Below are 26,523 nucleotides of genomic sequence, written 5' to 3' on the forward strand. Positions count from 1 at the left end.
TTCATTCGTTCATTTATTCGTTCATTCATTCTTTCCTTCCTTCATAACTTCACTCACTCATTTCTTCCTTCCTCCCTTCCTTTCTTTCTCTACTTATTTATTTATTTATTCATTATTGCATTTTCTTGATATATATATATATATATATATATATATATATTCTAAATATTCCTTGACTTTCTCGTTCTACCTCAGTGGTATTCAATCTTTATTGCTAGCATACCCCCAAAATTTATTTTCACCTCCAAACTACATTGCAAATACATAATAATTAACAAAAGACTGACTGATGTGCTAAAATAAATTATTATTATTATTATTATTATTATTATTATTATTATTATTATTATTATTATTATTATTATTATTATTATTATTATTATTATTATTATACAATAACTAGGTATTGATGCAATAATAATTGTTATGATTTACATAAAATGTTATTCACCTAGGTAAAACAAGAGTCGATATTGCAAAAGAAACAAGAGGAGTAGAATAGAAGAGTAGAATAGAAGAGAGGGGTCAATTGTATCTATTCCCTGTTAATCGCTGTTAATTCTATGGCACTGCCACGATGAGCGCTAACATCGCCTCCTACCAACATTCCGTCGCTAATTTTTTACTCTTGGAAATGGAGAATGAACTTGCGTGCTCTTGGTTTAAGTTGTTAGTCCTGGAACAATTTAATGCAAGAACTGAAGAAGAAGACATATTGAATTTCTCGCCTTGGTGAGAGAAGGATGGCCGCACGAATGAAGTGTGAATTTCCCGGGTGCGGAAATAAGAAGAGTAGTCACCCCACAAAATGTTTCTTCAAAATACCAGGAGATAGCGAAAGGTGAGTTTTCATTTACAATATATAGGAATGTTATACATAACTAATTTGAAATACTTGTAAATTTTGCTAACCACGTGCATCATTTCAAATCATATAGGATAGGTTATCAGATATTAATTCATACAGAATATAACATCTAATTACATATTAACAGACTTTTATTATTATTATTATTATTATTATTATTATTATTATTATTTCTATTGATTGAATGTATATATTTTATTTTCGAAGCTTTTTATACAATGCAGGAGAAACTTCGCTGCTTTGCGAACCACACACGCGAGAAAAAAAAATTTCAAACACTGAATATAACCAATAAAATTGCAGCAAACCACGTCGTGTCGTGTGCAGCATGGTACTGGATTTCAATATTCCAAACAAAAAAAAAAAACACAGTAATAGACCCTTTCCTTGAATATTCCCCACATGGTATTATTATTTGAGACCTTTACATATTTTTAACATTTATTATAAAAATAATGGTACCGTAATATTTATAACAATAATAATAATAATACAAGTCTATTTATGATATAATTAAATGTTATATAGGCTATACTGTATATGTGTATGAAATTACCGTAAGCACAGGAACGTCACTTCGTGCCACTTTATAAAATCACTCTAATAGCCTATAAAGTGAAAGGGAACAGTTGCAGTGAGCTATGATGATGTAGCTTATGCTTAAACCATTTTATGACATATTTCATCCACCTACATTTTATTTTATTTTTTGTTTCGCCTACATTGTATTTCTACAAATGTTGTCTTAAAATACGAATTTTTTTCAGATGCAAGGCATGGCTAGAAGCGTTGGGCAGATATGACCTGATGGTTAAAGAGCCCAACAAACTGCACAACAGCTTTCGGGTGTGTGCGGACCATTTTGAGAAGAAATACTTCACAAGTCCGCACACGCCTGAATAAAGGAGCCATACCCTGCAAAGTTGAAGCTATCTCCAATGGCCAAGGTGACTTACTTGAACAACTGCAAGCCTTTTATATTATGCAATTTCAGTTCTTCATAACTGTACTCATAAATTCTGTCGTAATTGCAGATTGTGAATGAATACATAAAGAAAAGCCATTCACACAGACAGTTAAGTATCAGGCTAAGTTGATTCCACAATTGAAGAGTTGGGCCGAATAACGGTCTGTGTTGCAATCTGCTAACTGTGCAGGAGGAACGAAAATGTTACATCGTAATTCCGCTCATAAATAATTTACTATTTGACGGGCAACATACACCGTTATTCCATCTATATGTTTTGTAAGCTAAGTGAAGTATACGATTGAATGTTACTGACACATTACACATTGTAGAAGTCATATTACACATTGTAGAAGTTTGTAACATTATGAACAGAATAATAATGAAGACAATGACAAACACAGTTTTTAAATGTTCACTGTAAGGGAGTAACACATTTTAAACAGTTCCTTTCTAACATCAAGAGTAAGCTGTGAGCACATCTCCTTGAAAGAATTTCCACAAAACTGTTCCTGAAACGAAATAACTTGATAACATTCTAAGATAAAGTATAATGGCAAAAATTGTAACATAGACCATTTATTTGGCCAACGCTTCAATTGTAACCTCTATCCCTGGTGGTACAGTACTTACTCTTGCTGTTAGTTCATAATTGTAACCTTTTTGGTTGTTTTATTTTGTACAGACATGGAATGGAAGCAAACAGGGGACCCCCTCCAGAGAGACTGGTGACCCTCCAAGAGAGGAGAGGCAGTGTGAAGAGACTGGGGAACCCCCAAGAATGCAACCCATGGCCACACCGATAATAACACCGAAGAGGAGGAAAATTCGCAGTCTTCGAGTACAACTGCATCGTCTGAGAGGAAGAGTTCTCAAGACCACACAGAGAGATCTGAAGATTGACATTGCCCTTGCAACTTTAAGGAAGAAGGTTCCCGGGCCATTATATGAATTGGTAAAAAATTGTGTCTCCTCAAATGCAAGGTATGTGCAGAGAGTTCGGTGGTCACCGGAAATGAAAGCAAAGGCTCTTAATATTTATTTACAGAGCCAAGTGCCTATAGAATGATTAGGAAGTTATTAAATTTCCCTTCTAAGGCTACACTGCGAAAGTATACCACTGATGTTGGTTTTAGTGACAAATTATTCGACATACTAAGGAATGCCTGTAGTAAGATGAATGACACTGACAAAGTATGTTGCCTTATGTGGGATGAAATATCTTTAAAAGCAAATTTGTGCTACAATAGTAATGAAGACATTGTAGATGGCTTTGAAAGGTATTGTAACAATTCGTCTAATAAAATTGCCAACCAAGGTCTTGTGTTTATGGTTAGGGGTGTTTGTAGAAATTACAAACAAGCTCTGGGCTATTTCTTTGCACATTCAAGTGCCCCTGGTAATGAATTAGTTGGTCTCATTGTTAATGCAATACAGAAACTGAGTAGCATTGGTTTAAAAGTAGTAGCTACCGTTTGTGATCAGGGCTCTAACAATCGAAAAGCATATCATTTGTTAGGGATTACCAGTGATCAGCCCTTCTTCATAGTAAATGATAGAAGAATAGTAGCATTTTTTGACACACCACATTTGCTTAAAAGCACCAGAAACATGTTCAAAAAATAGAATGTTCAGTTTGTAAGTGACTCTTCAGAAACTGCAAACCAGGCTGACGATTTGAAGACTGCAAAATGGGAGCACATTGAGAAAGCATATGAAATTAATAAAGGTAAAAGGTTTCGCATGACTAAACTTACTGATAGAGATGTTAATGTGTCTGGTTTCAGAGTTATGAACGTGCGTGCAGCAGCAAAAGTCACTCATTTTGTCACAAGCATATTTTAGCTTATCCAGTATTTTCTCACAAAACCCAACATCATTTGTATATAAGGCAAACTTACGTAGAAGAGTGGCTTTAGAAGGAATACTCAATCATTTTCTAACAATTCTGTTTCACTTGTACTGTGTAAGTAGATATTAAGGGCTTTACATTTCAATTCTGTTAACCAGGGACATTCCTGTACAAATCGTGAACCAGAGTCAGTACAATTTTTTAATTAAGTCATATAATTGCTCGGGTACAGCTTGCCTGATAGTGCACAGGACTTGTTCTGTCTTCAGTTCTTGTGCTTTGTTTTCTCTTTCCATACTCTAGGATACAGTTGGATGTGAAGACTTCGAATTTTTCCACTTTTTGGTGTTACTGTCTTTCTGGAAGGGAATAGCGGTGAATGTTGTTCAACTACTTCTGTCTGCATTGTAACTTTTGGGGCAACATCAAGTTTCCTCATGGTAGTGGGTGTTCCTCTCATCTCTGGCGATGTACATGAATGAAAATTTCATACGAAGATTCGAAGAGCTCTGTGCCTTTGAAGTTTATATCTCAAATAATTTCACAGAACATTACAGTAATTGTGTTTGCCTACATGCACCTACATGGGATCGCACTTAATTGTCTGCAGGATTGTGTATGTAAAATAATATTAACATTACTTTTCAAGTACAACTTTATCTTTCGCTGGCACTCCTCTTCTTCATGTCAACGAGAACTGCAGATGTGAGAAGTTTTGCACTTAATGTGCTTGTGAAACTGGATGCAGAAAAGTGATGTGCACATTTACTGATACTGTGGTATTGTGGCCAAATGAGTATGTTTTCTTTGTGTATTTTTGGTTTAAGATTTTTCATGTTTAATTTTAGTTGCTTTTTTTCCTATTTTGTATTGTTCTTGTGTTTTTGTTACATTATGTTTCTTGTTATGATTTGGTATTTTGTAGTTTGTTCTATTTTTCTCAAACAAAAGGAACCTAAATTAACTACAATACGAAGTAACTCAAGGCAATAATTGTACTATTTTTCTTGAAATAACAGGTGAATATAAATTTTTATCAAACACAGGACTGATGTTGTTGGCATATTTCAACAAAGCCCGTGAAATGTACTGTAGACTCTATTTACCATAATCGTAAGGTTGGAACATAAAGTTACAGTATTCTACACTAGCATGCAGAATATTTTCATATTAAATAACAAATTATGCCATTGAGGAAATAAATACAGTAATAGGTGCTACATGTAGGTTGGAATTCTTAAACCTGTACAACTTAACTGAAATCAACAAATGCTGAGTTTTTGGCAATAAACCCATTAACTCTCTTACTCTACTCTCTAATATTCCCCACAGACAGTTTAAAATTTCATGTTGAAGTTTACAGACAAATTGGCATAATGTCATTGAATATTAATTTTTACTGTTTTCATTTTATGTTTATCATGTACTGTGTATGATTTTGTTTCTCTATTTTGTTATATTTGTGTTTCTCAGAGAAAAGGAAACTAAATTTACTACAATACAAAGTGACTCAAAGCAATAATTGTACTATTTTTCTTGAAATAACAGGTGAATACAAATTTTTTTCAAACACGGGACCGATCTTGTCGGCATATTTCAACAAAGCCTGTGAATTGTACTGTAGACTCTATTTACCATAATCGTAAGGTTGGAACATAAAGTTATAGTATTCTACACTAGCATGCAGAATATTTTCATATTAAATAACAAATTATGCCATTGAGGAAATAAATACAGTAGTAGGTGCTACATGTTGGTTTGAATTCTTAAACCCATTAACTCTCTTACTCTACTCTATAATATTCCCCACAGACAGCTTAAAATTTCATGTTGAAGTTTACAGACAAACTGGCATAATGTCATTAAACATTAATTTTCATTGTTTTGATTTTATGTTTATCATATACTGTGTATGATTTTATTTCTTTTGTTTGTTATATTTGTGTTTCTAAGAGAAAATGAACTTAAATTAACCCACTACAACACTAATGTTCGTAATGTTTGAACACAAACTTACACTAGTGAATAGAATATTTTCCAATATTCCCCACATATAGTCCAAAATGTAATGTAGAAGTTCAGGAACAAACTGACATAATGTAATTAAGTGCTAATCTTAAAAAAAATATATATGTGAATGATTGCCTTCAATGTAACCAGAAGACTTTACACATTATAGCTATTTATTTGGAGACAATAAGAACACAGCATTGTAGACTCCAATTTCTACTAAGGATGATTTGAAATTATTTTCCTTACAACACAATAATAACTAATGGTAGTATATCTGGAAATATCAGAAAATTAAGCGGTTAGCTGACTTCAAAGAGCAGAGATTACTTCATTAATAAATATGTAGAGAATTAAGAATGTTTACGTATGATTTTTTTCTTTGTGTAAAATTTACTACTATGTTGTTAATTAATTATATAATTATATATATATATATATATATATATATATAGCACCAATCGTGAACTCACGATCTTTTCTCTATTACAGTAAAACACCAAACAGTTAATTGCAATAAAGATCTTTGTGTGTTTATGTACAATGAAATATTGTTACTAAATAAATCTGATACATTACAACATAACAGATTTGCTTGGTCATGTCTAAATCATTTCAAATTCCACAGTCCATTTCCTACCTCTACTATTCTACTTCATGGGATATCACGTTCTGAAAACACTGATGGTATTGTAATTGAAAAAAAAAGTTTCTGGCTGAAGATATTAAAAAGCAAAAAAACAGAATTGTAATAGGGATGGTTACATTTCAAACATTCCATGTTAATATGAATGTAACGGGGATGTGCAAAGAAGTATTTTGAAATTCCCGCTATTTCCTGTGCAGGAAGTCGTTTGAAAATCCCGCCATTTGTACATGTGGCGCTCCAGTGCTGGTAAAAAGAAGCTTCTTGACAGATTACACTTAATCCCCCTTTTGAGCCCCTCTCTTCTATTCTACTCCTCTTGAAAAGAAACTATAATACGAATATAATGCAAAAATTATCAACAAGTATAACAAAAAATGTCAGCATTTTTACAAACGTAATCAGTGGGATGCGTACCCTACGCACACCATAGATTGAATACTACTTCTCTACCAAAAGGTGATGCTTGCCGATTGCAGGAGACCTGCTCCACGTGTTATATTTAAGTAGGTGAACTTTGACTTTCTACTAAATCGACGGAGCAGTGTACTAGGTCTATTAAAAATAACTGACAAGTTTTATATTATTTCATTTTCTTACATTCCATATTAATGATCATTCTAAGTCTGTAATTGTAAAAGAAAATTTTAGTTCATAAGGCGAATTTAAAAACTGCAGACACGTTCGCCACCCCAGGTAGAGGGAAGGAAATTTACGAATCTCAGCTCATGCGCAGAGGAGGCAATTTACTTATCTTTTTGACCTGACGAGGCAATTTGTTGTCTCCGTTACAAATTGTTATGTTATTGTTTCCGGCTTTCTACACATGGCCGGATGCAAAGTTCTACACGATTAAGTGATAAACCAACTTGGATGTGCAAGTTCCTATATAGATCAATGTTCCTATAATAGATAATGTGTAAGTTCCTACACAGAGAGAAGAAAGTAAATTTTTGTTGAACAAGTTGGTAACATGGTTCCCCGTTGGTCTGAGAGAACAGATTTCAACAGCAGCAACAACAACACACAATTAAACAATAAGAAGCAGTTGATAACTCGGTTAAATGACTTTTTTTTCTCTTGTACGGAGGAGGGACGCGAAGGCTTGCACTGCAGCCTGAGGCTTATTGTGTTTACCACTCCTATTCTGTAATTGGGTAGCCGAACGGCCGCATTCTTGTACAAGTAGGGGATACTGGGGATGTTTGAATTGAATGATCGCTTTATTCAGAGGAAGATTCAGCTCATTAATATCGGGGATTAATATTTTATTCGCAAATAAGATAGCCTGTGATTTATCTGTATTTAAATTAAGTCCGAATTGTTGAGACCAAGACGAAATAGATTCGAGACTTTTATTGAGTCTATAAATACAGTTACTTAGCCTATCAGGGCTGGCAGAAATGTATAAGTGAACGTCATCTACATAAATATGGTAGGCCTATCTGAAATGTTTAAATGACTTAGTGATGTCGTTAATATAGAGACAGAAAAGCAGTGGACCCAATATTGAACCCTGAAAAAATCCCGACTCTACAGACCGCCAGGAAGAGAAATTATCATCCGATTCTGCTAGTACCAACTGATCATCAGCAAATAATATTGTTGAAATACTGCCTTGGGGTGCTGTCATCTTCCATATTTCAATTACTTCATTGATAAGGATTTAAAGTGAATTGGGGATAAACCACAACCTAGATGTAGGCCCTTATTAACATACAGGCTCTTCTCACTCGTTAGATTTTCTTGAACTATAATTTGGATTTTTGTTACTGTTTGGTTATTTAACGACGCTGTACCAACAACTCGGTTATTTAGCGTCCATGGAATTGGTGATAGCGATATGATATTTGCTGAGATGAGACCGAGGATTCGCCATAAATTAGCTATAATTCGACTTACGGTTGGAAAAAACCTCGGAAAGAACCCAACCAGGTAATCAGCCCAAGCGGGAATCGAACCCACGCTCGAGCTCAACTCCGAATAGGCAGGCAAACGCCCTACCGCCTGAGCTACACCGGTGGTATTTATTAAATTTGAAGGAATATTGAAACTGTATAATGTATTCCATAATTTATCTTTCTTTATTAATTTAGGATTTTTCAAAGGATCCCCAGTCGGTCTCTTTTGTTGCTAGAAGAACTTAGCCGCACGGTCCACCCCGGTCATTAAGGGACGCGTGCGGAAATTTCTAGGCGCGCAGTTGTCACGTTTTACATTGACTTCGCCACGTGGTGGGTATGAAACAATCGTATATTTATTTCTATACAACAAATTGTACTTTAATTCAATCAATCACGAATTAATGAATGGTTAATTTTGAGTTACTGTGTGCACAAATCCGTTATAGAATCATTGCACGGTCAACTTCTTCAAACTAATATATTTCATACTTAGACTATATCAATAATAATAATAATAATAATAATAATAATAATAATAATAATAATAATAATAATAATAACAACACCGAAAGAATATTGTCAATTTGTGTTTCGTGTCTAAATTCGCAGCGAAATCTGAAATGTTATGTAATAAAATATGACATTTTTCTTCTCTTACCTCTATTCGTCGTCACTCTCTCCTTAATGAATCACAAATCTCTCTTGGTTACTGTCCCTGTCCTGCTTCATATAATTCCCTTCCGTTTTAATTGCATGTTCAACACAGGAGGACCAATTATGAGGACCGATTGTTGCAGCTCCATCACGCAGAAGTTAACACACTAGACTCAAGTCGGGATAATATTGTTTTTCCTAACATTAGACTTCAGTTGATGCCAGATCATTTCCAAAGGTCGACCTGGTTGGCGCAGTTGGTATAGCGCTGACCTTCTATGCCCGAGGTTGCGGGTTCGATCCCGGGCTAGGTCGATGGCGTTTGTGTGCTTAAATGCGATAGGCTCATGTAAGTAGATTTACTGGCATGTAAAAGAACTCCTGCGGAATAAAATTCCGGCACACAGGCGACGCTGATATAACCTCGGCAGTTGCGAGCGTCGTTAAATAAAACATAACATTTAACATTCCCAAGGGATTTAGAACACAGTGGTACGGAGGAAATCGTAACGCAACGTGTCCATATGAGGCTGCGAGCTCCTCCACTGCATGTTTCTTACTGCACGGCTGATTTGATATCCTGCAACATAACTCCCTTGATGGGTATGGGGTTGGGCAAGGTTATATTATTGTCCTAATAAAGTTAATTATGTCTTTAAAATTGCTGTTCATCTATCATTGCTATCTTGGGGTTGTAAACAACTAAGTAATTTACAATATACTCCACGAAATAATAATAATAATAATAATAATAATAATAATAATAATAATAAAATTACGGAAGACTTTCAAACAGCGAGCAAAAGCACTTGTGAATTGTTTGAACATATTAAGAAAGACTGCAGTTAGTTTTAGCATTCAGGGGAGAATTGGCAACATTTATGTTTGCCTCAGAAAGCGGAAACAGAGATTACCCCATCCCCCGAGTGGGCAGAAAAGGTTGGGGGGACCGTCTTACTTCAAAAGACAACCGCTCAGCGTGCGGTAGCCTCTGTCTTTAACTGGGGATGCATAGAGCGAGCCTACTATACCTGCATTATATATACAGAATGTTTCACGAGGATTTACCGTCCTTTACGGAGCTTATTTCTGAAGACATTTTGAGCAAAAAAATATCATATAAACATAATTCCTATTCTCAATATTTTCAGAGTTACACTAATTTAAAGTTGTTTGTAAAATACGTTTTTTTATTAGTTTGAAGGTAAAAGAATAATAAAAATAGAGAATTAACTATTCAGAAGTATCATTTCTTTAATTGTCAAGTATTATGAAACTAAAAATGTGCTGTAAACGCCTTAGTTGCTTCGTACAGACATCTTTTTTTATTTTTAACTAGAAAATTACATTATTCTTACGCACTTATCACAATAATGATTACAGATCACACCACTTCCACCGACTTAATTATTTGCAGTCCAATTTTACATCCTAATTTACAGTCTTGGAGAGTTACAACACATTTTAAAAATGTCGCCGTCCGCTTGAGTACACTTGGCCGCAAGCTTGTGAACGGCACTCGTCGCTCTACGTAAAGCATACGCCTATCTTTGATTTCCGTGGCGCTCGCACTGGCTGCTGACTGCACGTTGACCAAGATCACGCGTTCACAGCAATGCGTTGCAATAACGAAACGTAACTCTGTAAATACTGAGAATAGGACCCATGTTTATATGACATTTTTTGCTCAAAATATCTTCGGAAATAATCTCCGTAAAGGACGGTAAATCTTCATGAATCACCCTGCATGCATGTATGTATGTATGTATGTATGTATGTATGTATGTATGTATGTATGTATGTATGTATGTATGTATGTATGTATGTATGTATGTATGTATGTATGTATGTATGTATGTGCCTATATAAGTTATCTATGTTGTATATCAAAATACTTTGAAAATCTGTTCACCTTTAAACTGAAATAAATCGAGATCTAATGAAGCTATGTTAACGTACTTGAGTTTAAAACATATGGGGCGTTACGCATTATTGATTGAACCCTAATTTACTTTATTCGGTAAATTTGGACCGAAGTTATGGTGGAACATGCATTTAAGCGCTGTTCCTCGATCACTTTGGTTTAAATTGAGCGAATCAAGTAAATTTGGGCTCAATCGACAGTGCGTACCTAATGCCCCGAGTGCTATAGGCCCATGTACATTATCGTAGCTCCATTAGGTCTCGAAATATTTCAGTTTAAATAAAAGGTGAACAGATTATGCCAATTGTTTTAATATAAAAACTATTAAAGCTGAATTAATAGGTTGTGTTTTATTTTTGTGCTATGATGTGAAAGCTTTGGAAATTGGCATAACGTACTTGATTATAGTAGGTACTGAGTGCTAAAATTATGCAAGAAGGAAATGTGTTACTTTTTTTCTTTCATGTTGTGTTTGGTGTGACTATGAAAACGCAGAAAACTCTTTAAAACTAATTGGGACATTCTGCAAGTTTGTCATTTTACATACAAGTGAACGATTGTGGTGATGTGAGAGAAAAGCTATAAATAAACAGTGAAAGACGATTCGTGACAGTTTTGTAGTGATAACTAAGATGTTTCTTGATAGAGTAGCGAAAAAACCTAGAAAAAAGTCTAAACAACGACATGGACTTTGAAGAATTCAGATAGTCTTATCCTAAATGAGAATTATTTTTTTTTCTTTTTACCTAATGGCGGGCACTTAACTTACGTAATTCAACCATATGAAGGCAGTTATGTAGACCAATTTACAGAGTCGTTGTCCAGGATGCTCTATAGGAGGTTGGTCTACGCTACACGCGCGATGAGATGAGATTATTATGTAGATTTGTTGTGAAGCCACAGCGGAACCGGAGCTCCCAAAGAAAAGCCCTGTGATGCCTGAACCACGAGTTTACCCAACACAAGTTATAAATGGGGGGTACGCCAGGGATCGAACCTGAGCCCACAGGATTATAAGTCCAGTGCTCTAGCCACTAGACCACCGTGGCGGCATGAGAATGATGTGACTTGTAGTAAAATGCGAGAACTGAAATGAAAACAATAATTTTCCTACATATTGTGTATCTTTCAAGCCTCTTCCAATTAGAGATCGTTGTGGGACATTATCCGAAGATTATGTTCGTTCTCACCTACCTATCGAAATATAGTTTATTAGTTCGCTCTTACAAACATTTCTAATATATTAAAACTGCACGGCCTTTCTATACCTCCGCTCGATGTTCCAACCATTGCTGATGTCTTACATCAGTCAGACGTGCCAGTAAACTTTCCACAAATTAATGAGAATCAATTAAGATGGAAGATAGGCTAAGCAACTGAAATGACTAAAATTATGGAGCTTGTACAAAAAAATGATGGAAGTATCAGTAATGCATATTTTATTGAAGATCCAGGCGACACTGGGAAAACCTTTGTTTACCAATATTTCATTCACAATTGCACAAATTTTGGGCTAAATATAATTTTATTTCTGTTGCATGGGGTGGTATCGCAGCAATGTGACTCCTCAACACCGTACTGTACACAGTCGATCCAAATTACCTCTAAATTTACATGAAGGTTCTATACCATGAGCAAAAATTAATAGCAGAGAGGCTTCTCATATTCGTTCAGTAAAGCTAAAGATCTGGGATGAAGCATCTATGGCTAATATGTATGCGTTAATGTGTGTAAATCGTTTGCTCAAGGATATAATGAATAACGATGTTCCATTTGGCAGAAAAATTATAGTTTTGGGAGGCGATTTCAGGCAGATATTGCCTGTTGTGCCTCACGGATCGAGAGTCGCCATTGTCCAAAATTCCACACGGTTCTCTCCTTTGTGGCCAATATTCAAAATATTTAAATTTAGTAAAGATACGCGAGCGAAACCAAAGGAATGTGACTTTGCCAACTCCTTACTACAAATTAGTAATGTTGATCACGAAAAACCAGACTTAGTGATTTACCACCCTCCACAATTTCTGAAACTGATTATTACTGAAATACAGTTAAATGAAGTAGCTACACTGAAAGATGTATTATGTTTGTTTTTTTAAACCAATTGACCACTAAAAGTGAACGTTGTAACAAAATTAATTGCATAGTTTTATATCTTATTCCAAGAGCATCGAGGAGTTACATCAGTGTGAATAATTTAATTACTGAAGATGAAAGCGAATATTTGTAGTTTCCAACTGAATTCCAAGATAGCTTAGATATGAATGGATTGACGCTTCATATGTTACAATTTAAAGAAGGTTCTATTTTGATGTTATTGAGAAATCTTAATGTTTCACAATATCTGTTGAATGGTACTCGACTTATAGTTTGGAATATGTAGGATAATTGTTTAGATGTGGGCCTTATTACTGGCGTAAATGTTGGCCAAAGAATACTATTTCCTCGCAGTGACGTAATACCATCAGATTCTTCTTTGGTATTTTCGTGCAAAAGAAAGCAATTTCCAAAACGTTTGACTTTTTGTATAACGATCAATATAGTTCAAGGTCACAGATTAGATGAAGTCCGCATTTATATTTACCAGAACCTATATTGAGTCATGGACAGCTTTATGTCGCACTATCTCGAGCAAAGTCTTGAAAGACTTGAAGGCTGAAATAGAACCAAAGAGCAGGCACATAGCAAATTTCATATGGAAAGAAGTTTTATAGATTTGTGCAAATGAATGCTGCGGAGTAGCACGGGTTCTCCGGTTATAATCTAAAAGAGCATCTACAATAGTTTATCAAATTATTTAATATTTCCGTAAAATTTCGTTGTAAAAATAGCATTTTTCGTTAACATCAATCAGCCAATGGCACTACGGAACGTTTTCGGTCCATGACCTCCCCAACTGCTTTCCTCCATTCTTCTCTATTTCTTGCTGCTCCTTTTCAGGTCAGTAAACGAAGCAGGAAAACAGCATCCTTTCAGATCATATTCTCCCAGCGATTTCGAGGTATTCCAACTTGTCTCCTCCCTCCAAAGTATCCATCCAAAACCTTCCTTGAGATTCGTCCCTCCTCCGTTCTGACCATGTGTCCAGCCCACTGTAATCTTCTGATACGTATAATTGTATGTTGACAGTACCACATCATTATACACGATATAATAGCTCGTCATTTGATCTGATTCCCCATATACCATTAGTACATATTGGACCAAACACTTTTCTCAATACTTCACTCTCAAAAGCATCAATCATATTTCTTTCTTTCTGTAAGAATGTCCACGTTTCACATCCAAATGTAATCCGTACTTTGTAGAGTTGTATTCGGACCCTCTAACTGATACCTCGATATCTTATTAGAGGTAATATCTGTTGGATTATATTTTCTTTTTGTTTGGTTTAAGCTTTTGGTTTTAGTTTCATTTATATTTGACCCAATTTCCTTAACAGCTTTATCTAGAGCATTTAAGGTTTCTTTAACAGAATCAAGTGATCTTCCCATTAGACTAAGATCATCCGCATATTCAACGACCTATATAGATTTAAATTCCTAAGTGTCTTTGGTATTTATTCCAATCTTCCTTAAACTGAACACTAATGGGATCACCCCATCTCCTTATTTTAATCCTTGATTAACATGAAAGTTAAATCCTAATTCCCCTCGACTGTTTCTAACACTGTTACTTTTATCAATTGAAATATTGTTAACCTCCCTCTATGAAAATCACACTGTTCCTCTCCTCAACTAAATTCTGCCATTGATTGCAATTTGGTTGTCAAAACAGATGTAATTTATAAGCTGTTGGTTGTAATGATATGTTACTTAATATTTAATCTAATGCTCTAGACCAGTGGTTCCCAAAGTGTGCTTCCCTGGGGATCCGCAAACACTTATCAGGGGATCCGAGGTTGGTAATATTATTAATATTCTGGTGTAGCCTATTTCAAGAATATCTGGAACTGTCTAAATGTGTAGGGAAATTCCTCTCATTTCGAACAACACATTTGTGCAAAGTATTGTTTTGTGTTACTGAAACTGTAAATGTTCTTGTTTTGTTTGAATGAACGTTATTAATTCGTTTTTTCGCTGTATGTATAAATATTTCTGGTAGCGTGGAAGAGAAGGCCTTCACACCACCAGAATAAATAAATTTATCATTATTATTATTATTATTATTATTATTATTATTATTATTATTAAGTAGGATTTTCACGATATGCAGCAACAAAATCAAAATTCCGTCATCGCCTGGATGCCACATCAGATATGAGAATTCAACTTTCTTCCATTTCCCCCCAACTTGAGAAAAATGTGTGAGACGAAGAAACAACACCATTCTTTACTTTAGCAATTTGAAGGCATTTTTTTATAATTATGCATGTACTTACTGAAAAAAATTCAAGCAGTTTATAAATACTACTACTACATGTTTATGAACTCATGGCTATGCATGATAATTAATGTAGTTGTAGACATACTGTCGATGTTAAATACGTACAGAATATAAATATGGAGGCATATTAAATGTATTATATTAATCTAACGATTAAATTAATTTAATTTAATTTAATTTGAGGATCCGTGAATCTTAGCCTATTATCATCATAATCTCAATTCTGCAATGCTTGGGAAAAGTGGCATAAGTGAATTTCCATAAAATTTTTTTATTAGTTTATTGACAACTGACAGAACATCTGTTCGCTTGGAAAAAGATACATAAGTATTTCTCTCATTAGAATAATTCTTACAGAAGAAAATCAAATCGACATAAACCAGTGTGAAGACAGTTTTTTTCCTTCTCCTGTAAAATTAACATTTTTGACTTGTGCCACTTTTCCCGAGCACTACAGAATTCTACAACTACCTTTCAGCAGCCGACACGGTGGTCCAATGGCTACAGAGCTGGAATTATAATCCTGCGAACCCGGGTTCGATCCCCGGCGCACCCCCCCATTTATAATTTGTGCTGGGCAAGCATGTGATCCAGGTGACTCAGGAGTTTTCTTCGGATCTCCGATTCCCCTGCGGCATCCTAACAAAACTCTATCATCATCTCATCTCATCGCGGTTGTAGTGTAGACCAGCCTCCTATATGGCGCACTCTGGTCGACGACTCTGTCGGTAAATTGGTCTGCTCAACTGGCTTCATATGGATGAATGACGAACAGTCAAGTATTCATCATTAGTAAAATAATAATAATATTAATAATAATAATAATAATAATAATAATAATATTATTATTATTATTAATCTTGTTCAGGATAGGGACCAACGGAAGGGGCTTATGTGAGGGCGGCAATGAACTTCCGGGTTCCTTAAAAGCCAGTAACTAAGTAAGTATTATTATTATTATTATTATTATTATTATTATTATTATTATTATTATTATTATTTTCTTTTAAATACATTATGGCTCGGTGTTACTGAAATGGACTATCAGGGAGCGAGGGTTCAAATCCTGGTTGATCCATCCTGAATGTACGAGTATAAGTTATATTGGGCAACACAGAAGTTTTCTTCGGTTTCGTTGTGCTACTCCAACAATTCTCTATAATCATTACTATTCATTACTAGTGCAATGTGGATCCATTGCCTGTGGTGCACTCTGAATAGTCTCTCGGTACTAGTGACGTCTACGAGTCAAGTCATAGAGTCAGGGCGAATAACGACAAATTAAGGGCCCTGTCATTGGACAAAACATAATATTATATTCATTTCAACAATAAAACTACTTTTATAACACAAACACTAACAAAAGTCATGGATAAACTGTGGCCGGGAGGAAAAGGGTCTTAAGTAAAAATTTTATACTTTTCAGGAGAGCAGCAGAAATATTGAAATTGGTGTCAATTATAGAGTTCTTTTAATTAAGAGGTTTTTCCTGGATATTATTTGTTTATATTTCTTCTAAAATAGGTAATGTTGCTGATTATTTTCTTGATTATTTCCAAAAATGGCCGCAATTACGCCCTTTTAAGACTAGAACCCAAACCGAGTAGAAGGGACTATTTAAACATAAGACCTTTTTCATGTCAAAATAAATGAAAAATGTAAATTATTAGGAATGCAAAATGGGTCTTAAACAATTATAGGACTGTTTACCCTGGTGTTTAAAGTTTTAAAAGGAAAGGGGATCAGTATGTGATAAAAATAGCTATACTCCAAGTTAGACATTTTAATAGGGAAGCACGGAAAGTAAATATGTGCTGTTTGTAAGGAATAAAGTATTAAATATTCTTAAGTCCTTTATTCTGCGTGTGCTCGATTCTAAAAGTGTTTAGAACATTTGGTAACGCTCTGTAAATCCAGTCAGGAGTCTTATTTGACTTAAACCATTTTACCAGATTGTAGAGATTGTTTCCGCTTTCAAAATATATAAAAATCTCATTTTCACAAAAAATTGACTTAAGACCTTTTTTTCCTCCCGGCCACAGTTCTTCCATAGTAATATTCGTTTCTGCACGAAACAAATGAACTATTGTTTAAAATATGATTTCTTAATTTTTTTAAACCAATGGCGGGTACTTGACTTACGTCATTCAACGATATGAAGCCAGTTATGTAGACCAATTTACCTTTAGAGTCGTTGCCTAGGGTGTGCCATAGGAGGCTGGTCTACACTACACCCGCGATCAGATGATTATGGAGATTTGTTGGAATGTCACAGGGGAATCGGAGCTTCCCGGAGAAAACTCCGTGTTACCTGAACCATGGAGTGCCCAACACAAGTTATAAATCGGGAGTACACCGGGGATCGAACTCAGGTCCAGCGCTCTAACCACGAGACAACCGTGGCAGTATATTTTAAAAACTTAAAAACTTCGATTTCTCATGTCCATAGCGAGGGGAGATGACGTCAATAGAGGTGGTCATACAAGTTACATTGATTATGGCCTAACTATTCATTACATTAGTATTCGATTGTGACTCGTAACTTCTTACAATAAGCTTTTGAAATTCTACAACTTTTGTTTGACCACGGATCCTTGGACGGGTGCCCAGATTCGGTGGGGGGAAAGAAGTATTCTACGTTAAAACCAGGCTACAATATCAGCTTTCCAATTCTTTCACCTTACCTTCTGCTGACAAAACTGACCAATGCTTTCGCACCAGTAAATTTTCTCCAAAATGTTGCCCTCTGTTGAGATGACAGCTAGTGAGTTGAGACTATTCTCAGTTATGTTTGTATGCAGATAATTTTTTACTCTTCAGACGGCGCATTCCGCTGAGTAGTTGGATACTGGAGTACGCCTAACTGGGTTGGCATGTTTAAAACAAAAAGTTTTAAACAAAGTGTTCAAAATTGTTTGAAACAATATCCGTTGGTTAAAACAAATTTTAAACACAGAGTTTAAAACTATATGTTTAAAATATGTTTTGTTTTTCTTTTTTGTTCTTTTTTATATTTCATACAAGCTATTTCTTTCGTTTTCTGGTTGTTCTATTTTATCCTAATTGTTTACAATATAAAATCATGTTTGCCTTTTATTAAAAACTTAATAAAATTTACAGTGTATGATTTTTACAGTGATGCTCCTGACTTGAAGGAGCCAAACTTTAATTCCCCCCCCCCACAAAGAAGCATTAACTTAGACTATTATTGATAAGGAATTTTTGTGGGATGTACAAAACCACCAATTTGAATGCTGGTATCTACAGTAGTCTAAAGCAAGTTTTATTATATTTATAAGAAATCCATTGAGATCAATTTTAAAACGTTTTTATAGAGTATTATAGTCTTTTTACTCTTCTATAAATTAAACTTAAAATTTGAAAATGAAAAACTGAGCTATAAAAGAAAACAAAAGTTGAAAAATACACCACACGATACCAATTTTTTTTTTCTTTTGTACCAATGAATAATTTCATTATACCACCAAACACTATTTCTTCATTAAATGTTTTGGTTGTTGAGTGCACGAAAAACACAGACAAGTTTGGAAGCCTAAACTATGGTACGAATAATCAGTCGATCACGATCGCTTGCTCAATAATCGATACTCGATAGCGACGCCATGAGAGAACGTATATTCACTTTGATTGGAAATGTCTCTTTGTATTTCTGTTGTTTGGTCCTAGTAATAAATAGTAAATCCGAAGTAATCGGTGTTTTTTTTTATTTTACGACGCTTTATTAACTGCTGTGGCTATCTAGCGTCTGAATGAGATGAAGGTGATAACGCCAGTGAAATGAGTCCAAGGTCCAGCGCCGAAAGTTACTCAGCATTTGCTCTTGATGGATTGAGAGTAAACCTCGTAAAAGAAACCTCAACCAGGTAACTTGTCCCAACCAGAGTTTGAACCTGGAATGCTAACCGAAACTCCACAGCGGTGGACTAATTGGTATTTTAATTGTGCTGTCAAAATATTAAGGGAAGTAAAATTCTGATGATGAGGATCCTCCATAAAAAAAAGTGTTTATTTAAAGACGTGGGAAGACGTGTACAATTGGTTTATGCCCATGTGGAATAATCCCTCTAAAGCTCACAATGAACCACAAATGGTCAAACAGCAGAAAGAAATGCTTGCTCCACTATTTTAATCAAATCAGAATTCAAGTTTGTGCCAATTCAAAACTGGACTGTCAAGTTTTCTATAATATTGTAAAAATGATTTTTCGCTGTTCAGAGAAATATAAGCAGTCAAACTAAGGTAAATTTGAAAATATTCTCTTTCATGAAACTCAGCATTAATTTTTATGATTTAGTAGGACATTCATTTTATGAATAGCCTTATTTAGTTTAACAAACAGCACGAATTTTTCTTAAACATCGAGAATTTTCCTAATTTTTACAATACCCATCTGACAACCCTTTGCATAAAACATGATTTATATTTTAAAACCCCATGTCAACTTTATAATTTTCAACAGTTAAAAGATTAATCAACTCAAAATGTCACAATAAAATATCAACTCAAAATATTAAAATAAAATATTATACCATTTCCACGAAATTTTAAATAAAAGATGAAATGTCTCAGTGTACAACAAAATATAATTGGGGGGTTTGGGGGAAAAAACCAGGCAGCTCCAATTTTTTTTTTATTTTGAATTATTTATGCACAGAGGACAAAAAAATACGCTCTATCGTTTGGACGAAGAACCAAGTAGTTCCAAGAATTACATTCACAGTTATAATGCATTTTGGACCTGCCTCTTCTGTACATGCTTATTGTTTGGCGGTAAGTTTCCTTCATTATCTTGAAAAGTACTGAGTATCGAAGGAAAAGTGCAGTTGCATTCTTTGGATTACTCACAGAGCATGATTATTTGTCAAAACACTTGAACAAAATTGGCATTTTTTCTTCACCACTTTGTCCAATGTGCAGTCTCCAGGAAGAAATGGATCAGAATCATCTTCAGCGATGTCCAGCCCGTGTGAGAAATATTGAAGAGCAAGAGAGTTAATGACAATAACATACAGAGTAGTCTAAAAATGTATACATTGTTTATTCATCAATAACTTTGGAACAAATTGAGATAAAATGTTTATTTTCGGGGAAATTGTAGCTTAATGTTGTTGGTTGGAGTGACCAGATGAGCGCGCAGATGTAGTGTGAAAACAAAATGGAGGATGTAAGGTTGTCGTTCGAATGGAAAGGGATTTGGAAGTGGTATTTTAAGTTTGAAAACATTAGCGAGGTATGGCGACAATAGCGGAACGAGTTTCAAACAATAAAGCCGACACGTCTAACAATTGCGCGTATTCGGCACAAATTTGGAGCCAGTGGTATTGTTAATGATGTGCGTAAAGTACGTTCCGGACGACCTGTGACAGCTACAACTGCAACTGTAACAATTTACATGTTCACCACATAAGTCTGTGAAAGTGTGCACGTGAAACAGAAGTCAGTTGATCAAGTGTGCAGCGAATTTTGAAGACTCAAAGTGGAAGGTGTACATTCCAAGACTGCTGCGTACAGTGACTCAGGACGATCCTGATCGACGAATTGAGTACTGTGAGTGGTTTGAAAACATGGAGAGTTTGCAGGGAACATTATCTGTCTGACGAGGCACAATTCAAACTGAATGATATTGTAAACCGCCATAATTGCGTGTACTGGACCCCTGAAAATTCACACATCCATCAGGACAAAAGCCATCAATTTACCAGGACTTAATGTGTGGTATAGTTGGTTCTCTGGGTCTTTAAAAGCACAGTTACCGGTGCGGTATATATCGAGATGCTTCAGACAACAGTTGTACCTACCATCCGAGAGCTATATGAAGACGAGATATTTTATCTGCAACAAGATGGAGCCCCAGCCCACTACCATCGAGATGCCAAAGCGTATCTGGATGAATCTCTACCCGGACGATGGATAGGTCGAAGAGGTGCTGTCGAGTACCCAGCACGGTCTCCAGACCTAACACCAATTTCTACCTATGGGGTACCCTAAAGGATACTGTTTATCGGGAAAAGTCACCTACACTGGATGCGCTACGAGAACAAATCGAAATTTAACATCATGTGCAGCTATCACACTGGACATGTTACAGAACTTAGTTCGTGGTGTAGTTCGGCGGCATCGACAGTGTTCGGATGCTGATGGTGGCCACTTCGAACGCGTACATTAAGCTACAATTTCCCTAAACACGAAAATGTTATCTCAATTTGTTCCAAAGTTATTGATGAACAAACAGTGTATATATTTTTTTGCTACACTGTATTTCAAAAACGCACTATTTCATGCACCTTTTAAAACTAGTATAAAAGCAGTTTAAAACAACTGTCCGCGAGTTACGGTTACCCTAAAACTACCTAAAATTTCCACTTTTCATTTAATTTTTGTAAATGCTTAGAAGACTGAATAGGCACGGTACATCCTTTTCATTTCAATAGTCATGTAGTGTTACAAATTAATATTAAATGTTATCTGCACTGAAAACAACATATCAGGAACCACTATAAAATCTCAATCAATTGCAAACTTTCAAATTCTTGAAAAAAAACATAGAATTTTCCGTAAACGACCAAGTATTGGAACACTTCCTGTAATACAAAATATCGCGTTATTCAACACAGTAAATGAATAATAGTGATCTTCCATCTTATGAGGCAGATTTGTTTTTAAAAATTTGCCGCTGCAGCCTGAGCCTAGTCTGTCTATCCGTAAATTCGTCCCCCTGATTTTATTTGCCATCCAAAGAAAATTAATACGCCAAAAAAAAAAAAAAAAAAAAAAAAAAACACTGGCATCTGACGCTGCATACCTTCTCATACATTTTACGTATTAACTTTCAAGCGTCCTGTGTGATTCTTAATTAAAATCAACCAAAAGCTTAGACTAAGCTCTACCTAATGTAAAGTCACAATTTTATTATCTAGTATTAATAATCATAGACCTATGTTCTATGACGACTTCAGAGAAGTAATTAATCCTTAAATTCACAAAGTATCCTATAGGGTACAATAGCTTAACAGGCTATTATGCTATAATTTTAATAGAAAAAAAAATTGGTAGGAAAATTAAATTTATCCATGACCATAACGAAAAACATGCCTTTACTAAATCCTTTTGCGTTTGTAAAGTAGGCTTTTATTCAACATTACTTTATTTCACTAGTGAGATAAAGACTTTACCTCACAGTTTGTACTTTATCTCACAGTTCATTAGTATTTTCTTAGTACCCGGGTACACACGTATACTTTTCCATTGAACTATTACTCAAGAACTTAATATGTTACTAGATGTCACTACCTCTACTTCTTTATTACCATTTCTTAAATATACATACACTCAATCTCCTCCTCTTTTCTCTATCTGCTACGTCGTAATTTGTACATTACATCCATATCTAATATGCATCTTTTTAAAATGTTGTAATAATTTACCTTTTGGGATGCGAGGAGACTTGAACCTGCGAAGTTGGGTCTATAGGATTTTAAAACAACACGCGTTAGCCAACTGAGCTAAACAGACACGATGATCAATTAAGTTTTAATATTCCTCTTAATTTCACATTTTACTTCTGTAAACTTATTTTAATCACATTAGTCCCGTGAAAACTTCTAAATAATCCCTGAAACTTCAAAAAGACGAAAATACACGTTTAAAATGAAAAAATATATATTAAAATTATATAATTAATTATAATTTGTTATTTATCCAACGCCTTAGATACCATTCTTTACTAATCATGGCCTCCTACATCATGACCTACCTAGTACACGTATTGATTCTAAAATCCATGCCATGTTATGTGATTACATGAGGACTTATTTTCAACATATTTTCTCTTATAAAACATAAGTTTTCGTTATGGTCATGGATAAAATTACGTATGGTACTTGTGAGCGTGATCTTTATTGCACTCGTGTAATTTAAGCACTCGGCTCACGCCTCGTGCTTAAATCTTTCCACTCGTGCAATAAAGATGCACTTACCTCACAAGTACCGATCTAAAACGACGGGACCCCAAGATCTGGCTGCTGGACAGAAGTTTCGAGTGGCACTACCTGGCTGCAGACTTCACGCAGTATTTCCGCATGATGCTGGTACACCAGGGTCTCCCCCAGTGGCAGTTCAAATTCACGCCCATGGACCTAACACCGTGGGCTGAGCAAATGTTCGTGTTGATCGCACCGCATCTGCTCCAATCCGATGTGAATAACCCACTCACACAGAGCGTGGACTGATGTGACATGCCGTATAACCACCTCGACCCTGCGATCTTCAAGACGAGAGCGAAGAGCTCCAAGAAGAAGGCAGACCCAGCCAAGGTCAAACCATTCTGAGCAACTCTGCGGGTGTACGAGTCATAACAGAGCGGCAGAAACAACTTCTGTAATACGAGTATTACACTAATATTCGTGTTTATTTAGAAATTTCATGACTTTCCGTTTCAGTGTTATAGAAATTAAAATTTTTAATAGTATTAATTAAATATGGATATAAATTTATTTCGCAAGGAAAAATTACTTAGAAACAGAAGAATAGAATATGGTCATTATACTATAATATTGTACAACATATAAAATATGGACATTGCGATAGTTGTTTTCTTTACAGTCCGACACGGTTTGATAAACTAGTGTGAGAAATGAAGTTTTGCCAATTTAAGGGTTAACCAGCGAACAGGAATCATAAAGAATGGACTGGACACTGAGCGAATTTTAATTGTTTTGTTTCTCTGTTCGCCGGCGTTTAGTTCCACTTTCAAGCGCTAGAGGTTAGTGTAATAGAGCACACGCTAAGATAATAATTGACAATAGACTTCAGACACAGGATCCAAACATCGCCTACCTTATTGCATAATCCAGTAACGCTTTGCCTCAAATAAATTCAAGTTAACAGCTTTTCATTATTTCTCAGTGACAAACTAGGTAGTTGTAATAATAATTTTTTATATTTTATATATAATAAATTATATTATAAAATAATATAACATATTATAAAATTATGTATCATATTCGTTTAATATGTATATACAATATAATATAGGTATATGGTTTTGCTTCTCATAGGAGTTTTGTTTTTCCATTTTCAGCGTTATCAAATTATTACATATTTTAACTGTTGTTGGGGCTCAACGTCTCAACTCTCATTATAAATGAACTCTAGAGTCTAGACATTACAGTTAATGACGGATTTATTATTTCATCCGTCCAATTTATTTTATTTGAGTACATAATGTACCTAGACGTATTAATTGTATGTTATATTTCCGCTGTGTCGACTGCTAGCTGGTGTAATGTCAGTGCCAACTCCTGGGAGAAAGCACAAACTCACGCTCAAACTGGTTTGAAGGTCATTGAAATTAATCCTGCTATATCAAAGGTACCGACGCGAAGTGTCCATACTGTATAATTATCTATATGCTGGGTTAACTATGCAAGCGAGATTTCGATACATAAACCAGCAATAGTATAATTAGCCAACACATTTACCTGTAATCATGATCCTTCACCTGCGCCCTCTGTTATGAATATATTAGTATTACCCGACCGTTCTATTTGTGGAACGGCAGTTGCTTGTACTAATACACAGCGCACTGCTGATACGTCACCTGTGCAGTACGATCTCTCTCTTATTCTAGTCAAAGACTATGCATTTCTCCCACAGAGCAACAACATAAGATCGCAGCGCCGTTGTTTACTTCTCACATACAAAATGGTCAACTAGTAGGCCTACTCAATTCATCAATAGTAAACATAAATAACAATCCTACAAAGAAATGACAAAAATAATACACAATACAGCAGAATGCTTGGTCAGGGATGTAAATACTTTTTGCCAAATTTATGTAATTTTTCGAGGAAAATCGTGTAGGTGTCTTTAATCTACAACATTTTTTTCCGAAGAAGTTTTCAATTGAGAACAAAATTCTGTAAAGAATTAATTTTTATAACAACATTTTTGGAAACTTGCGATCTTGGTCGTTTCATACGCCATTTTCAAGACTTTCATGACAGGAACAGTCAAGAAGGAAATAGTGAATCCAGATTCCAAACAAAAACTATGAATGGGACGCTGAAAATGGTATATTTCCTCGGAAATCTCCAAATACACTTTTGCAACGTGAAAACTCACCAGAATGGTGAACTTGCCGGTGTCCAGCTCGCTCTTGAGAGGCTCCCGACTAGGGTCGAAGCGAACGAGGCCCTCACGGTGGCGCGTGGCTTCGTGCTGCTCGTACAGCGCCACTGCGCGCCCCACGTCGAACTTGCGCGCGGCCAGGAACTTGACGGCTGTGGCCCACGATACAGGCCCGGCCCTCCGACGACGCCGTAGCCGGTTCACTTCGTCGATGAAGTTCTTCGTGGCCTGCGACAACCATCAACACCTACAATCAGGTTAAATACTCGTAGCAGGGACAGACAGAGAGGCATTGGTTCTTACCGGAGGCGTCATTTAGAGCGTATTCCGAATCTCACCGGTGAGCAATCCGATGGCATCACGGTGTTCCGAATTCCACCGATGACGTCATTGATGCTCCACCGGTGTCGCACCGGTGCCATCAACTTGCAGAGGTGGTGGCAGTCTCTATCAGCCGCCATCAGTGAATCTGATTGGTTCTTGTATAGGGCGGGAATTAGCAGACGAATAACATCGTGCACTGTTGTGTCATGGCGGTGTGTTCTGCTTTAGTTCTGCTGTATTGTTTGTAATGAGCACAACGTAAAAACAATATGTTAATGGCTTATGAGCGAACATGTCAACGGACCCGTTATTACTACCGGTTCAAGAAATAAATTGTTTATGCTATCTTTTCTTTGAACGAGATGGGAGTATGAAAATTTCGCAAAATTTTGGTAGCGTAGCACAGACAACAACTTGTACAGTTGCCATGACAGCCATCGATCCTTCCAGCAGTTTTGTTCCTTATTTCGCTGCAACGTGACGTCATTGATGCCACCGGACCGGTGAGATTCGGAATACGCTGTTACAGAGTACGCGGGGAGGGGCAAAGTCCTCCTATGAGATAATACTTTTATCTTTTAACAGTAATAATCTGAGTATAACTAATAAATAAAAATGTGAAAACTGTACTTTATATTACTTTTAAAATTGAAATATTCCAAGAAAAAATAATAACAGACGAGCTAGTTAACGACTTCGCTTAAATGAAACCATGACGTTATCCATTGCTACATTAGTGGTTGTTACCTATTATAGATAGGCTAAAAGTACATATTTATAAATGAAATTAAAATTTCTTTAGCAATAAAATTGTGTGTATTTATTTGTCCGCATCTACG

The 26,523-nt window shown here is 35.6% G+C and overlaps 1 protein-coding gene across 3 annotated transcripts in view; it reads right to left on the minus strand.

The window, feature by feature from the left end:
• Ptpmeg2 (Protein tyrosine phosphatase Meg2) overlaps positions 1–26,523 on the minus strand; it is a 787,512-nt gene that overhangs the window by 515,622 nt on the left and 245,367 nt on the right. For all 3 annotated transcript variants that reach the window (XM_069826415.1, XM_069826414.1, XM_069826417.1), the window contains exon 2: positions 25,355–25,588. In XM_069826415.1, the coding sequence (XP_069682516.1) occupies positions 25,355–25,588 (234 nt within the window). The remainder of the gene's footprint in view (positions 1–25,354; positions 25,589–26,523) is intronic.

Source organism: Periplaneta americana, chromosome 5 (assembly GCF_040183065.1).
Source record: "Periplaneta americana isolate PAMFEO1 chromosome 5, P.americana_PAMFEO1_priV1, whole genome shotgun sequence".
Taxonomy (NCBI): domain Eukaryota; kingdom Metazoa; phylum Arthropoda; class Insecta; order Blattodea; family Blattidae; genus Periplaneta; species Periplaneta americana.